Source organism: Ornithorhynchus anatinus, chromosome 7, assembly GCF_004115215.2.
Source record: "Ornithorhynchus anatinus isolate Pmale09 chromosome 7, mOrnAna1.pri.v4, whole genome shotgun sequence".
NCBI lineage: Eukaryota > Metazoa > Chordata > Mammalia > Monotremata > Ornithorhynchidae > Ornithorhynchus > Ornithorhynchus anatinus.
The window spans coordinates 77,343,949-77,360,928 of NC_041734.1; the positions used below are offsets into that span (position 1 = coordinate 77,343,949).

At 47.5% G+C, this 16,980-nt stretch overlaps 1 protein-coding gene across 1 annotated transcript in view; it reads right to left on the reverse strand.

The window, feature by feature from the left end:
• CDK15 (cyclin dependent kinase 15) overlaps positions 1-16,980 on the reverse strand; it is an 89,077-nt gene that overhangs the window by 48,120 nt on the left and 23,977 nt on the right. The window contains exons 8-9 of the mRNA XM_029068495.2: positions 16,763-16,883; positions 5,598-5,691 (exon numbers count right to left, since the gene is read on the reverse strand). Coding sequence (XP_028924328.1) covers positions 5,598-5,691; positions 16,763-16,883 — 215 coding nt within the window. The remainder of the gene's footprint in view (positions 1-5,597; positions 5,692-16,762; positions 16,884-16,980) is intronic.

A 16,980-nucleotide genomic window follows, 5' to 3' on the forward strand; every position in this document is an offset into this window, starting at 1 on the left:
CACTTCCTCTGTGACTCCATATCCTCATCTGTAAAAGTGGGGATAAGATACCTATTCTCCCTCTCCCTTAGGCTGTGAACCCCATGTAGGACAGAGACCGTGACTCATCTGATTGTATTGAATCAGAAGCAGCATGGCTCAAAGGAAAGAGCCTGGGCTTGGGAGTCAGAGGTCGCGGGTTCTAATCCCGGCTCTGCCACTTATCAGCTGTGTGACTTTGGGCACGTCACTTAACTTCTGTGTGCCTCAGTGACCTCATCTGGAAAATGGGGATTAAGACTGGGAGCCCCACATGGGACAACCTAATTACCTTGTATCTACCCAGCACTTAGAACAGTGCTTGGCACATAGTAAGCGCTTAACAAATACCAAAATTATTAAATTATTATTATTGAATTTATTCATTCATTCAATTTTATTTATTGAGCGCTTACTGGTGCAGAGCACTGTACTAAGTGCTTGGAAAGTACAGTTCAGCAACCAAGAGAGACGATCCCTGCCCAACAATGGGCTCAGTTGTATTGAACTTTCCCAAGCGCTTAATACAGTGCTCTTCACACAGTAAGCACTCAATAAATACAAATGAATGAATTAATGAATGAGTGAATTGGCTCTGGCGCTTGGCACAGAGTAAGCACTTAACAAATACCACAATTATGTATTTCTGATTTATATCCAGGGATTGTTTCACCCACCACCTAGACGCCGTATCTGATGTGGGTGGAACAAGCCTAATGATCTCTGAACTATTCAAACACGATAGCCAGCCCAATAAATCGTTTTATAAGCATCGTTGCATCGTCGGTAGAGAATCGATTGCGTGCCAATGACAGGATATAATCTGCTGATTCCCCTGGCCCGGAGCCTGGGTTTCAGGCTAAAGAGACATGTTCTCGTCTCGTGTGCGTGTCCTCACACAAAAGAACATTGAAGAGCTGAGTTCTTCCACCAAATGAAGAACGCTTCGAACAGGTAAAAACTCTCCTCTTCTCGGACCCCACTGGAAAGCCACTTTTTCAGCCAATCTCCTCGAGGCAGAGAACAAAGGAGCTCATTCTTGAAACCAAACAGGGCCAAGAGAAAACAAGGGACGGGTGTGCATGTGTGCTTGTGTGTGCGCAAAGATGCGCTTGTCCATAAGTGGGTGGGTGCTGAGCCCACAAGACATCGTTGTGGCTCAGAGCTCCAGGTCTGCCATCAGTGGGGCACAGCCTGCAGAAAAGAGTGGCATCAAGATGGAAGGCTAATGGAGAGAGGAAGAGGTTGACTGAAAATTGGTCACATTTTTAACCAGATTGGCTCAGTTCTCTCCCATGTAGCAGAATCATCCCAACAAGCAAGGGGAGCCTTCAAGCCGATCGTGCAAGTGTGTTCTTAAATATCCTGTTTGGAAGCTTAAGCCTATTTAAATAGAAAAATGCCAAGATTTCTGTAAAGCTCATGGGACTCGTAAAGACTTGGGATTTTTCATTTCATTCTTCAAGTCAGCAAGAGGTTAATTCTGGGCCTTTATTTGGGTGGCGGTTGGCCTAGGCTCAATGGTCCTTAACCCCGACTGCTCTGGGCTTGGTGGCCCATGGCCTGGGCACCTCTGGGCTTGGTTGTCCATGGCCCCGGCACTTCTGGCCTTGGTGGTCCATAGCCCTGGCACCTTTAGTCTTAGAGGGCCATAGTACCAGAATCTTTAAGATCAGGGGTCCCTAGCCCAACCTTTAGGCTTGGCGATCCATATAGCCCTGGCACGTCTAACTCACCTCCCCCCACTTCAAAGCCCTACTGAAAGCTCACCTCCGGGAGGCCTTCCCAGACTGGCCCCCCCCTTTTCCTCTGCTCTTCCTCTCCTCCCCATTGCCCCGACTCCCTCCCTCCCCCCGTCCCCGCCCCACAGTACTTGTGTATGTATGTGCAGATTTATTATTCTATTTACTTTATTAATGATGTGTATATATCTATAATTCTATTTATTTATATTGATGCTATTGATGCCTGTCTACTTGTTTCGTTTCGTCGTCTGTCTCCCCCCTTCTAGACTGTGAGCCCGTTGTGGGTAGGGATTGTCTCTACCTGTTGCCAAATTGTACTTTCCAAGGGCTTAGTACAGTCCTCTGCACGCAGTAAGCGCTCAACAAAGACGATCGAATGAACTTCTGGCAGTCCAGAGCCCCGGCACCTCGAAGAACCTGCCACTGCTGCTCATGTGACACATGAACAACAACCCCGCCTCACACAGAGGCTTGAAGTCACCAGTTCCCCGTTAAACACCAGCCAATCTCCCGGCTCCACCCGGCAACACCCAAGGCCGGTTTACCAGTTTTACTAATTCAACTACCTTCGTCCAAAATTTGAAACTATGGCTCTTTCGGTATGCTCTTTGGGAGCAGGGATCAGGTCTAATTCTGTTGTATCTCCTGAGTTTTTAGTCCAGAGCGAACACAAGAGGCACTCAGTTCATTTGCTTGATTGATTGAAAGGTAAAAGGTAAAATAAGCCTTCCAAGATTGGCCCGTCGGAGGGGGGAAGAGGAAAGTAAGGGATAGAGGGACAAGCCACTGTCTGTCAAGCCGATGCCTCTTATCATTATTATCATTCATTAACAATATCATAAATATCAACAATATTATTTAAAAATAGAAATTATAATACAATTGTATTAATATTATCATTGTTAATAATATTAATAGTAGCATTCGTTAAGTGCTTACTGTGCCGGGCACTGTTCTAAGCACTGGGGTGGATGCAAGGTAATCAGGATGTCCCACGTGGGGCTCACGGTCTTTATCCCCGTTTTACAGGTGAGGGAACTGAGGCCCAGAGAAGTGCAGTGACTTGCCCAAGACAGTGGAAGAGCCGGGATTAAAACCCAGGTCCTTCTAGCTGCCAGGCCCGTGCTCTATCCACTAACCACACTGCCTCTTACCCTCTGTCAATCACTAATGAGCTACACAGGCGAAGTCTGGGAGACGTCGGAACGCCATTTTGTAGGAGCAAAGTGTTGGGAATCACCAACCTGAGCTCCGGGGAGCCTCCACTCTCTGTGCTTTGTTCATCCTGATGGCGGTTTAATTGGTTTTCCATTTCTGATGAGAGGACATAAACCTCCATTGTAATGGGAGCAGGACAGTTGCCAAAGTCGAAAACGGATCCTGGGGCAGATAGGTGAGCCTAGCGTGTCGGGCTGGTTTCTGAGGGCAAATTGTTTCTGCAACATCAGTCAGCCTCTAGAGCTTGTGCCTTTGGATTCTTTCTGCGTTTGAGCATGTAGAGCCTGCCCGAACCTGGAGAGGGGCCTCCTCCGCTGATGGATCTCAGCCAGATTAACCTCCGCGGCCGGCTCTTGGGCCCTGGGCCCGTACCCGGACATCGGTCAGCGGGTGGGTCACTAGGTTGCCACATTGCTCCATCCGGCTAGTCCCAGAAGCCCATTCGGTTGCCTCCAAACACCCATCCTGTATGCTTGGGAAACCTGTTCTGTTTGCTCCAGAGGTCCCATGCGTTTGTTCCAGGCGCATATCCTGTTTACTCCAAAAATCTATCAATCGATGGTATCTACTGAATGCTCATCGTGTGCAGAGGACTGTACTAAATGCTTGGGAGAGTACAGTACAACAGAGTTGGTAGATACATTCCCTGCCTACAAGGAGACCATTCTGTTTGTCCCAGAAAACCTGGCTTGTTTGCTCTGGAAGCTCATCCCATTTGCTTCAGAAATCTGCCCTGTTTGCTCCAGAACCCTGTCCTGTTTTTTCCAAGAGTCCATCTCATTTTTTCCAGAAGCCCACGCCGTTTGCTCCGGAATTCCATTCTGTTTATTCCAGAAGCTCAATCCATTTGTTCCAGGAAGCCTCGCCTGTTCGCTTCAGAAGTTCATCCCATTTACTCAAGAAACCTGTCCTGCTCGCTCTGGGAGCCTGCTCTATCTGTTCCAGAATCCCTTCCCGTTTGTTCCTGAAAGCCTGTCCCATTTACTCCAGAATCCCATCCCATTAGTTCCACTGAAAGCCTGTTCTGTCTATTCCAGAAATCCATCCCCTTTGCTCCGGAACGCCATCCTGTTTGCTCCAGAAATCGATTCCATTTATTTCAAGGGTTCACCCTATTTGCTTCACCAGCCCATTCTGCTTTTTTTTCTTTTTTAATGGTATTTGTTAAGCACTTACTGTGTGCTAAGCACAGTACTAAGCGCTGGGGATAGGAGCAAGCTAATCAGGTTGGACACAGTCCATATCCCACATGGAGCTCACAGTTAATAATAATTGTGGTATTTGTTAAGCATTACTATGTGCTGGGAATTGTATTAAGTGCTGGGAGGATACAAGCAAATCAGGTATTCATCTCCATTTTACAGTGGTGTAACTGAGGTAAAGAGAAGTTAAATGACTTGCCCAAGGTCACACAGCAGACAAGTGGTGGAGCTGGAATTAGAACCCAGGTCCTCTGTCTCAAAGGCCTGTGCTCTTTTCACTAGGCCATGCTGATTTCCAAGACAGTGGTCTTTTCACTAAGACATGGTGCCTCTCCAAAAATAATAACATTTACTACTAAGAATAATTACTAATAAATAATAATGAATACTATTACTACTACTGTGTCCCAAACTGAGCTCATCTTCCCTGGTCATTTCCTCCTTTCCCAAGTTTCCCATCATCCTAACTACTTCCAGCTCTGTTCAAGTTCTCATCCCTACTTGGTGATTTCTAGGACAATCAGCATTGCGACCTCCCACTTTAAGTCTCTCTCTCTCTCTCCCATCACAGTCTAGTCTACTTCCATCTTGTACCGACAGCTCCTTCCTCGATAACATCCAGTGACTACCCTAATCGTTGTCTTTCCAAACTCCCTCTCTTATAATAATAATGGCATTTGTTAAGCGCTTACTATGTGCAAAGCATTTGTGGCTTAGTGGAAAAAGCCCGGGCTTGGGAGTCAGAGGTCATGGGTTCTAATCCCGACTCTGCCGCTTGTCAGCTGTGTGGCCTTAGGCAAGTCACTTCACTTCTCCGTGCCTCAGTGACCTCATCTGCGAAATGGGGATGAAGACTGTGAGCCCCACGTGGGACAAAGTGATTACCTTCTACCTCTCCAGCGCTTAGAACAGTGCTTGGCACATAGTAAGCGCTTAACAAACGCCATCATCATTATTATTATTATTATGAGAAGCAGTATGGCCTAGTGGAAAGATCCTGGGCCTGGCATACAGAGAACCACCGTTCTACTGTCAGTTCCGCCACGTGTCTGCTGTGTGACCTTGGGCAAGTAATAATAATAATAATAGTGATGATGATGGTATGTGTTAAGCACTTACTATGTGCCAAGCACTTTTTTAAGTGCTGGGGTAGCTAGAAGGTAATCAAGTTGTCCCACGTGGGCTCACAGGCTTCAACTCCATTTTACAGATGAGGTAACCGAGGCCCAGAGAAGTGAAGGGTCTTGCCCAAAGTTACATGGCCGACAAGTGGCAGAGGCTGGATTAGAACCCAGGACCTCTGACTCCCAAGCCCGGGCTCTTTCCACTGAGCCACGCTGCTTCCCTAGCTAAGTGGGACTGGGTGACGTTTACCAGGATGGTCTTTTCTCTCTACAGTTGGATCTGTTCTTACCGCCCAGATCTTCTCCAGCTGCTCCAAGGTATCAGAAACGCCTGGAAACACAGGTTGGCCTTGGAGCATTTCAATGAAGATACAGCCTGCACCCCTGGAAAAGGACAGAAAGGAAACCGTGGCAGATCCAGCGTGAACCGGGGGGCACCGAGCCACTCAGCACGTCAATCGGTAGTATTTACTGAGCGCCTACCCCCTCTAGGCCGTAAGCTCACTGTGAGCAGGGGACGCGTCCGTCAACTCTGTCGTATTGTACTCCCTCAAGGATAGCTACAGGACCATCTAATCCGTCATGGGGCTCACAGTCTAAGTAGGAATAATAATGGCATTTGTTAAGCGCTTACTATGTGCAAAGCACTGTTCTAAGCGCTGGGGGGATACAAGGTGATCAGGTCGTCCCACGTGGGGCTCACAGCCTTCATCCCCATTTTCGAGATGGGGTCACACTGAGGCCCAGAGAAGTGAAGTGACTTGCCCAAAGTCACACAACTGACACGCGGCAGAGCCGGCATTTGAACCCATGACCAGGAAGGAGAGTAGGTATCGAATCACCTATCCTCTTTCTTGTCCGTGCCACCGTCGAGCCCCGGTCCACGTCCTAATTCTGGCCTGGATTGTCCTCCCTCCTCAAATCTGCCAAACGATCGATCATTCTTCCCCCCTTCGAAGTCCTACAGAAGGCTCACCTCCTCCAGGAGGCCTTCCCAGACCGAGCCCCCCTTTTCCTCAGCTCCCCTCCCCTCCGCTTTACCCTGACTCCCTCCCTCTGCTCTACCCCCCTCCCCGCCCCACAGCACTTGTGCATATACGTACATATCTACAATCCTATTTATTCATATTAATACCCGTTTACTTGATTTGATGCGTATACATCTACAATTCTATGTATTTAGATTGATGCTGGTTTACATGTTTTGATGTCCATTCCGCCCCCCACCCTTCTGGACTGTAAGCACAGGGTGGGCAGGGATTTTCTCTCTTTATTTGCTGAGTTGTACTTCCTAAGTGCTTAGCACAGTGCTCTGCACACAGTAAGTGCTCAATAAATACGATTGAATGAATGAATGAATGAATGAATCCCAATTTTTCAGATGAGGGAACTGAGGCAATGAGGCAATGAAGTGACCTGCCCAAGTTAATTTAATTAATTAATTATGGTACTTGTTAAAGGCTTACTATGTGCCAAGCACTGTTCTAAGCCCTGGGATAAATACAAATTAATCAAGTTGGACACAGTCCCTGACCCATATTGGGCTCACGGTCTTAATTCCCATTTTTTACAGGTTAAGGTAACTGAGGCACAGAGAAGTGAAGTGGCTTACCCAAGTTCAAGTCAAGTGATGGAGCTGGAATTAGAACCCAGGTCCTTCTCACTCCCAGGTCCGTGCTCTATCCATTAGGCCGCACCGCCTCCCTACGCTGTGGAGGTTACTAAGGAAGTCTAAGATCTGATTCCTGCCCTAATGGAGTGTAAAATCTACCAGCCAATTCTTCCAGGCTTAGTCCTTAGTCCTTAGGCTTAGAGAAGCAGTGTGGCTCAGTGGAAAGAGCCCAGGCTTGGGAGTCAGAGGTCACGGGTTCAAATCTCCGCTCCGCCGCTTGTCAGCTGTGTGACCGTGGGCAAGTCACTTCACTTTTCTGTGCCTCAATTATCTCATCTGTAAAATGGGAATTAAGACTGTGAGCCTCGTGTGGGACAACCTGATGACCCTGTATCTCCCCCAGTGCTTAGAACAGTGCTCTGCTCATAGTAAGCACTTAACATATACCAACATTATTATTATTAGTCAACTTGGGCTGCCCATTTCCTGGTCAGAGGGAAAGAGGGGAGAGACCCAGATGGGAACCTCCAGTGGCTGTCCATCCACCTCTGCATCAAACAAACTCCTCACCGTCGGCTTTAAAGCCCTCAATCAATTCACCCCATCCTACCTCACCTCACTAATCTCCTACTACGGGGCAGCCCACACACTCCGCTCCTCTAGCGTGGCTCAGTGGAAAGAGCCCGGGCCTGGATGTCACAGGTCGTGGGTTCTAATCCCGGCTCTGTCACTTGTCTGCTGCGTGACCTTGGACAAGTCACTTCACTTCTCGGAGCCTCCGTTACCTCATCTGTAAAAATGGGGATTTAAAAATGTGAGCCCCACGTGGGACAATCTGATTACCCTGTCTCTACCCTAGCCCTTAGAACAGTGCTCTGCACATAGTAAGCGCTTAACAAATACCATCATTATTATTATTATTAGCGTCAGCTTGCTCACTGGGCCCTGATTTCGTCCACCTCACCGCCGACCCCTTCCCCGCATCCTCCCTCTGGCCTGGGACTCCTTCATATAGGCCCCACTGCTACTCTGCCCACCTTCAAAGCACTGTTAAGGTCACACGCCCTCCAAAGGGACTTGCCCGATTTTAAACCCTCTTTTGGGCATGGGAATGGGTCTGTTTATTGTCATGTCGCACTCTCCCAAGCGCTTAGTACAATGATCTGCACAAGTAAGTGCTTAATAGATACGATTGACTCACCAGCTGACTTTCCCTTCAGCGTCATCTATACCTTTGGATCCGTACCCTTTGGGCACTTGATATTCACCCCACTCCCTCCACCTCGGCCCCACATCACTTATGTCCATACCCATAATTTATTTATTTCTATCCATCTCCCCGGAGAGCCTATAAGCTTGCTGTGGGCAGGGATTATGCCTACCAATTCTGTTTTACTGGATTCTCCCAAATGCTTAGTACAGTGACCTGCACTCGGTAAGCGCTCAATAAATACGATGGATTGATAGATTGATTGATTGATTGAATGAGTACAGCAGTCTTGCCTCCAAGACTCGGGCTTTTTCCAGCAGCCCGTGCTCCTTTTCTCGGCCACAGGGCTGATGTCAATATCTATAATTTATTTACTTATTTTAGTGTCTCTCCCTCCCTCTAAACTTTTAAGTCATCTTGGGCAGGGAATGTGTCTACCTACTCTGTTATATTGTATTCTCCCGAGCTCTTCCAACGATAATCTGCACACAGTAAGTGCTCGATAAATTTGATTAAATGACTGATTCCAAGCAGAGCTTTTGAATAGGATCTAGTTTGTTAAAAATATTCCATTTTTTTCTTCAAGAATTCTGGGTGGTTGACCTGGAATCTGAATGAGGTTTATGACCCTCTGCGGGATCAAAACCAGCTCTTGTCTTCCAGAGGGGTTTTCATCCAAGGTTAGGGTGGAGCACTGAGTTCTAATCTCTACTCGCCGCTTGTCTGCTGTGTGACCTCGGGCAAGTCACTTAGCTGCTCTGGGCTTCAGCTACCTCATCTGTAAGCTGGGGTTCGAGACTGTAAACCCCATGTGGGACAAGGACTGTGTCCAAACTGATTAGCTTGTATGCTTATTACAGTGCCTGGCAAGTAGAAAGGGCTTAATAAATATCATAAAAAAATAAATAAATAAAAGCACTGCTCATTAATGCTGCCTTTTCATTCACATGGTCGTGGGGAACAGTGAATGAAGATCTTTGTGGCATTTCACACATTGGTTCTTTGAAAGTTGAAAATTCTCTGGGCCCCAGATCCTTTCTCAACCTCGTGTCTCCTGGGTGCCTTCTTCATGTGGGGGGATTTGACATCGGTAGAAGAATGAAGGTGGGACGTGCCCGATTTTGGGGTTTTATACTCCGTCCTGATCTAAGGCACTGCTTCAGGCTGGGTGACAGATGGCAGGCGGTCGCTTCAGAATTGCGTTTCCCTTTGAATGCAGCCACCAACTATCACCCCCATTCTCCCTGAGACTGCGAGCCCAACGGCAACATCATCAACAACACAATAATAATAATAATAATAATAATGGTATTTGTTAAGCGCTTACTATGAACCAAGCACTGGAGAAGCAGCGTGGCTCAGTGGAAAGAGCACGGGCTTTGGAGTCAGGGCTCATGAGTTCGAATCCCAGCTCTGCCACTTGTCGGCTGTGTGACTGTGGGCAAGCCACTTCACTTCTCTGCGCCTCAGTTCCCTCATCTGTAAAATGGGGATTAAGACTGTGAGCCCCACGTGGGACAACCTGATTCCCCTGTGTCTACCCCAGCGCTTAGAACAGTGCTCGGCACATAGTAAGCGCTTAACAAATACCAACATTATTATTTATCACTGTTCTAAGCACTGAAGTAGATCCAAGATATTCAGGTTGTCCCATGTGGGGCTCACAGTCTTCATCCCCATTTTACAGATGAGGGAATGGAGGCCCAGAGAAGTGAAGTGGCTTGCCCCAGGTCACACAGCAGACAAATGGCGGAGCTGGGATTAGAACCCAAGTCCTCTGACTCTCAAGCCACGCTGCTTCTCATTAATAATAATAACTGTTGCATTGGTTAAGTGTTTACTTTGTACCAAGCAGTGTAGTAAGTGGTGGGGAAGGTACATGGGTCAGACACAGTCCCTGTCCCACCCGGGACTTCCAGTCCAAGGGGGAGAGAGGACCAGTGTTTAATCCCCTCCTTACAGATGGTGACGTGTAACAGGAACCACGCTCGATCTGTTCATTTGTATTTTCCCCAGCATTTAGCACAGTGCTCAGCACAGTAGGTCCTTAATAATCGTCATCATCATCAGAAGCAGCAGTATCTCCACCCCGGGATATGTCGGGTTACCATAGTGCTGCAAGGAAGAACCCCACTTGTCTGCAGTGTGACCCTGGGCAAGTCACTTCACTTCTTCTCTGTGCCTCCGTTACCTTATCTGTAAAATAGGGGTTAAGACTGAGCCCCACATGGGACAAACTGATTATCTTGTATCTACCCCAGCGCTTAGAAAAGTGCTTGGCACATAGTAAGTGCTTAACAAAAACCCTCATTTTAGAGAAGCAGAGTGGCTTAGTGAAAAGAGCCCAGGTTGGGAGTCAGAGGTCATGGGTTCTAATCCCCGCTCTGCAGCAGTGTGACTTTGGGCAACTTAACTTCTCTGTGCCTCAGTTACCTCATCTCTAAAATGGGGATTAAGACTCTGAGCCCCAAGTGGGACAACCTGATAGCCGTATATCTATCCCAGTGCTTAGAACAGTGCCTATAGTAAGCGCTTAACAAATACCATCATTAATATTATTATTTTTACTGGAAGTAGGAGTGGTATTTACTGAGTGCCCAGTTGATGTGGTGCAATGTTTAGTAGGCACCTGGGAAATATAGAATAAACACAAGGCACCCCTACCGTCAGGCATCACAGTCTCTGAGAAGACTCTGAGACTTCCTGTCCCAAGGGTTCAGGTTGCCAGAGGGGCGGAACCTTTTCTATTTTCCAGGAACTGTACCAAGCTCCAGGGTAGATACAATTCCATCAGGTCAGGCACAGTTCCTGACCCATGTGGGACTGAGAAGCAGCGTGACCTAGCGGAAAGAGCCCGGGCCAGGGAGTTAGAGGTTCTGGGGTCCAAACCAACTGGGGTGGCCGGAGAAAGAGGCGGAAAGGGGGCATGGAATTCAAACCTGAGAGTAAAGAAAGGTCCCTAAAGCCCCGAAAAGGCCAAATATGGTGGCTGTCAGATGGCCCTGTGGCCAGGGAATGAATCTACCAACTCTGTTATATTCTACTCTCCCAAGCGCTTAGTACAGTGCTCTTCACATGGTAAGTGCTTAATAATAATAATAATAATGTCAACTGTGGTATTTGTTAAGCACTTACTACGGACCAGGCACTAATCAGGTTGGACACAGTCCCGGTTCCACAGGGGCTCACAGTCTTCATCCCCATTTTACAGATGAGGTAAGTGAGGCCAGGAAGTGAAGTGACTTGTCCAAAGTCACACAGCAGACAAGTGGCGGATCTGGGATTAGAACCCATGATCCTCTGACTCTCAGGCCCGGGCTCTATCCACTACTCCATGTTTCCCTATTGCCTCCCAGACTTTGTTTAGTTTCTTCTCTATTCTCAGTCACAGGAATATCATTTTCCTCAGGAATACTATTTTCCTTCTGCCGTGGGCCATGCTTTCACTAAGCTCACATTTTCACCCTCCCAAACATTTAGGTCCGATCCAAAATCGACTTTCTCTCTCTTCCTTTTTCTTCCATTTTGTTTTCGTTTGTTTGTTCTTGAATTTTCATTCCTGTGCTCTTCTGAGTCTTCCAATCTCAGGGCTCCACATATGATTTCTGCTCTGTGGAGATTCCTTAGGGGAAAGCAGCAGAGATGAAGCGGGGGAGACTTCACACACAGGGAGAAAAAAAAAGAGAGAGAAGGAAGTATCAAACGGCAAACTCTTCCAGAAAGGGGAATTGTGGTGGCTGATTTTTCTGCCCGAGCTGTGATTTCTCAGCCATGCCACAGACCCTCGACCAGGCACTTCCGCCTGCTATAGCCTTCTCCCTTGGTCACTTTTTTCCCATCTTCTGAGCATTTGTACATCTTCAGGTAAAAAGAGAACAGGGGTTCTTGAATCCTCTAGACAAGCTCCAGTAGAAAAACGCTGTCTGGACGACTTGCAAACGTTTTCAGATGCCGATGGTGTTTGGTAAGATGGGGCAGAAATAGGGGGTACCACCCCATCTGTGCTGTTATAACACACCCTTCCTTGGCATGAGTTGGATAGAACACGATGGAAGAGTCCAGGAAAGTTCTTCTTGCAATCGGTCAATTAATCAATCATATTGATAGAGCACTTTCTGAGAGCAGAGCATCATCATCAGCTTTGAAGGTATTTATTGAGTGCTGACTCTGTGCAGAGCACTGTCCTAAGCACTTGGGAGAGTAGTCAGTCAATCAATTCATATATACTGAGCCTTGCACTAAGCGCTTGGAAGAGTAGAATATAACAATAAACAGACATTCCGTACCCACGACGAGTTTAATATCTGTTGCCGAATTGTATTTCCAAGTGCTTAGTACAGTGCTCTGCACATAGTAAGCATCAATAAATACGAATGAATGAATGAATGAATGAATGAATGAATAACAGAGTTGGTAGACATATTCCCCACCCGCAGTGAGCTTGCAGTCTAGAGGAGGAAACGGACATTAATATAAATAAATAAGTTGCACTATAATAATAATGATGATAATGGTATTTTTTAAGTTCTTACTATGTTCCAAGCACTGTTCTAAGCACTGGGGTAGACACAAGGTCATCAGGTTTTCCCATGTGGCTCACAGTCTTAATCCCCATTTTACAGATATGGGAACTGAGGCACAGAGAAGTAAATAGATTTGCCCAAAGTCGCATAGCCAGCAAGTGGCAGAGCTAGGATTAGAACCCACGACCTTTGACTCCCAAGCCTGTGCTCTTTCCACTAAGGCATGCTGCTTCAAAATATATATGTAAAATATATATATATAATATATATATAAGTTATAGATAGGTACATAGGTACATAAGAACACCGTACTAAGTGCCTGTGAGAATGAAATACACCAGAGTTGGTGGACACATTCCGTGCCTACAAAGGGCTCACAGTCTAGAGGTAGAGACGGACATTAATATGAGTTAATAATATATAATATGTTCTTTCTAGGTATGTATATTTGTATGAAGGAGCACTGCACTAAGCATTTGGGAGAGTAATTATAATAATGGTATTTGTTAAGCACTTACTATGTCCAGGTACTATGCTAAACTTTGGGGTGGATACAAGCAAATTGGTCTGTATACAGTCCCCGTCCCACGTGGGGTTCACAGTTTCAATCCCCATTTTCCAGATGCGGGAACTGAGGCCCAGAGAAGTGAAGTCACTTGCCCAAGGTCACACAGCAGAGAAGTGGCAGAGCCAGAATAGGTCTCCCCATGTGGGAGAAAGGGAAGGACGGCTCCCTCCCAGTGCCGGCCCCTCCAAGTGTCAGCCCCACCCAGTGCTACCCAGTGCTGCCTCTCCCAGTGCCACCCTCACCAGTATCACCCCCACCCCTGCCACCCCTGCCCTGGGCTCCAAGAGGCCTTCCCAGTCTTTCCCAGCCCAAGCCCCACTTTTCCTCATCCCCCTCCTTCCGTGTCACCCTGACTTTCCCCCTTTGTTCTTCCCCCATCCCAGCCTACCAGTCCTTATATTCATATCTGGCATTTCCTTTATTTGCCGGTCTCCCCCCCGCCGAATAGTAAAAATAATAATAATAACTGTAGTACTTGTTAAGTGCTTGCGATGTGCCAGGCCCCTTACAAAACGCTGGGGTGACTACAAGCAAAGCCCTGTCCCAAGTGGGGCTCACAGTCTCAATCCCCATTTTCCAGATGAGGTCACTGAGGCCCAGAGAGAAATGAAGTGACTTGCCCGAGACCACACAGTAGAAAAGTGGAGGAGCCGGGATTAGAACCCATGACTTTCTGACTCCCGGACCCGGGCTCTAGCCACTACGCCATGCTGCTTCCCTAATAATAATAATAATGTTGGTATTTGTTAAGCGTTTACTATGTGCAGAGCACTGTTCTAAGCGCTGGGGTAGACACAGGGTAATCAGGTTGTCCCTCGTGAGGCTCACGGTCTTAATCCCCATTTTACAGATGAGGTAACTAAGGCACAGAGAAGTGAAGTGACTTACCCATAGTCACACAGCTGACAAGTGGCAGAGCGGGGATTCGAACCCATGACCTCTGACTCACAAGCCCGGGCTCTTTTCCACTGAGACACGCTGCTTCTCTAATTCTTCCCTAGACTGTAAGCTCACTGCGAGCAGGGAATGTCACTGTTTCTTGTTATAGTGTACTTTCCCGAGCACTTAGTACAGTGGCCTGAACAGAGTAAGCTCTTAATGAATGCGATTGAATGAATTGATTGAATGAATGAATGCTGCCCAGTGCCCCAGTGGCACCCGATATCACCCCTCCCAGTGGCAGTCCTGCCCAAGCCCCCTCTCCTCACCCACCATCCGATGGCCCCTTGCCTAGTCCTGCCCCCTCCCAGGGCCTGATGCCCCACAAACCCACCCCTCCCTGTAATTGATTTAGAAGTCCATCTCCCCCACAAGACGGTAAACTCCTTGAGGGCAGGGATCGTACCTACCAGCTATCGGGCTCCGCCAAGCGCTTAGTACAGTGATCTGCACACAGGAAGCGCTCACTGAAAGCCATCTATCGAGTGACCGACGTATAGAGGTTGCTTCTATGAGAAGCAGCGTGGCTTAGTGGAAAGAGCCCGGGCTTTGGAGTCAGAGGTCATGGTTCGAATCCCGGCTCTGCCATTTGTCAGCTGTGTGACTGTGGGCAAGTCACTTCACTTCTCGGTGCCTCAGTTACCTCATTTGTAAAATGGGGATTAACCGTGAGCCTCATGTGGGACAACCTGCTGACCTTGTATCTACCCCAGCGCTTAGAACAGTGCTCTGCACATAGTAAGAGCTTAACAAATACCAACATTATTATTATTCATTCACGCGAATATCCAAAGATTCACTTTGATTCCTCTATTCGTAAAAATTCTAACGTCCGTTCCCCTTTAAGGCTATCAGCTGCTCATGGACAGAGAATGTGTTTTATAATTCTCTCGGACTCTTCTGAGCGCTAAAGTACAGTGTGGGACATCCAGTAGGCACCCAATAAGTACCAGAAAAATGACTATTGTTTTAGTTTCTTATTTTAACACTGATATTTAGGATTGTTGAATTGGTAATTCAATGTTTATAAGTCACCCTTATGGCTGTTTGACTCTGTCTTTCCCCGTTAGATTGTAAACTCCTCTGTCTGGCCAGATTATCTTGAATTTAGTAGTTGGCACCTAGAAATTAACTAACTAGCTAACAAACTGACTAGGACCTGGGGCATCCTTTGAAGCGTGAACGAAAGGGGGGAAAAAACCCCCTCTCAGACAGTGAATAGTAAGTATCTCTTTCAGACAGTGAATAGCAAGCATATGCCATTCATTTCCACAGGAAGTGGTGCAGGCAGCGAGACGCCATAATAGGCTACTAGAGGGAAAAATTATGGATGTTTAAAGACACATTCCATGGGGGTTGAATATCAAAGAGGGCAAACATCATTCATTCCGTTCTCCCAATCATCCCGTTACCGCCGTCGGATCCCTCCCGCCGGTTGGATCATTCGTCTGACTCAGAAGCAGCGTGGCCTGGTGGATAGAGGCCCGGGTCTGGGAGTCAGAAGGATACGGGTTCTAATCGTGCCTCCGCCCCTTGACTGCCGTGTGACCTTGGGTAAGCTGCTTCACTTCTCTGTGCCTCAGTTACACCGTCTATAAAATGGGGATTACAATTGCGAGCCCCATGTGGCATAGGGACCGAGTCCAGCCTGATCACCTCATATCTACTCAGCACTCAGTACAGTGTCTGGCCCATAGTAGGTGTTTAACAAATACCTTTTTTTAAAAAATGCCCTTTTCAGACACAGGCACTACAGGTATAAGTGAAGATTGAGCGATCCCTTGGAGGATTCTGGGGATCTTCCCCATCTCTTGTGATTGACTTTAATTGAACAGAATTCAGACGCTGCTCAAGTGTGGGGACAAAAGCCAGGCCGTCTTTACCTCTTCAGTTCAGGCAGGTCAGTCGGTCAGTCGTATTTATTGAGTGCTTATCGTGTGCAGAGCACTGTACTGAGCATTTGGGAGAGTCCAATATAATGATAAAAAGACACATTCCCTGCCCACAGGGAGCTTATTCACTCATTCAATCATATTTATATAGCGCTTAATATGTGCAGAGCTCTGTACTGAGTGCTTGGGAGAGTCTAATATAACAGTGCTTTTATCCACCCCAGTGCTTAGTACAGAGTCTGTCACATAGTAAGCACTTAACAAATACCAAAAAAAGAACAATAAATAATAATAATAATTGTGATATTTGTTAAGCACTTACTCTGTGTCAGGCAGTGTTGAGGTGGATACAAGCAAATCGGGTTGTCCCACATGGGGCTCGCAGTCTTCATCCCCGTTTTATAGACCAGGTCACTGAGGCCCAGAGAAGGGAAGTGACCTGCCCAAGGCCACCCAGCAGACAAGCAGGAGAGCCGGGATTAGAACTGTGAGCCCCACCTGATTACCTTGAATCTCCCCCAGAGCTTAGGACGGTGCTTGGCACATAGGAAGCGCTTCACAAATACCATCATCATCATCAAGATCTTTGACTCCCGGGCCCGTGGTCCACCCACGACGCCAGCTGCTTCTCTAGAGAGACACATCCCCGGCCCAGAAGGAGCTTAAGGGCCTAAAGGGGCGGGGCGGGGCGGGCCTTGGGCCTCTTCTTACCAGATGTCCAAGTCGGAGGAATACTCGGTGGCTCCCAGCAAGGCGTCCGGAGGCCGGTACCAGAGGGTGACCACCTCGGACGAGTACCACTGGCCGGGGATGGACTTGGCCCGAGCGAGACCTGAGGAGCCCAGAGAAAAATCCATTCTATTTATTGCTATTGTTCTTGTCTGTCCGTCTCCCCCGATTAGACCGTGCGCCCGTCGATGGGCAGGGAC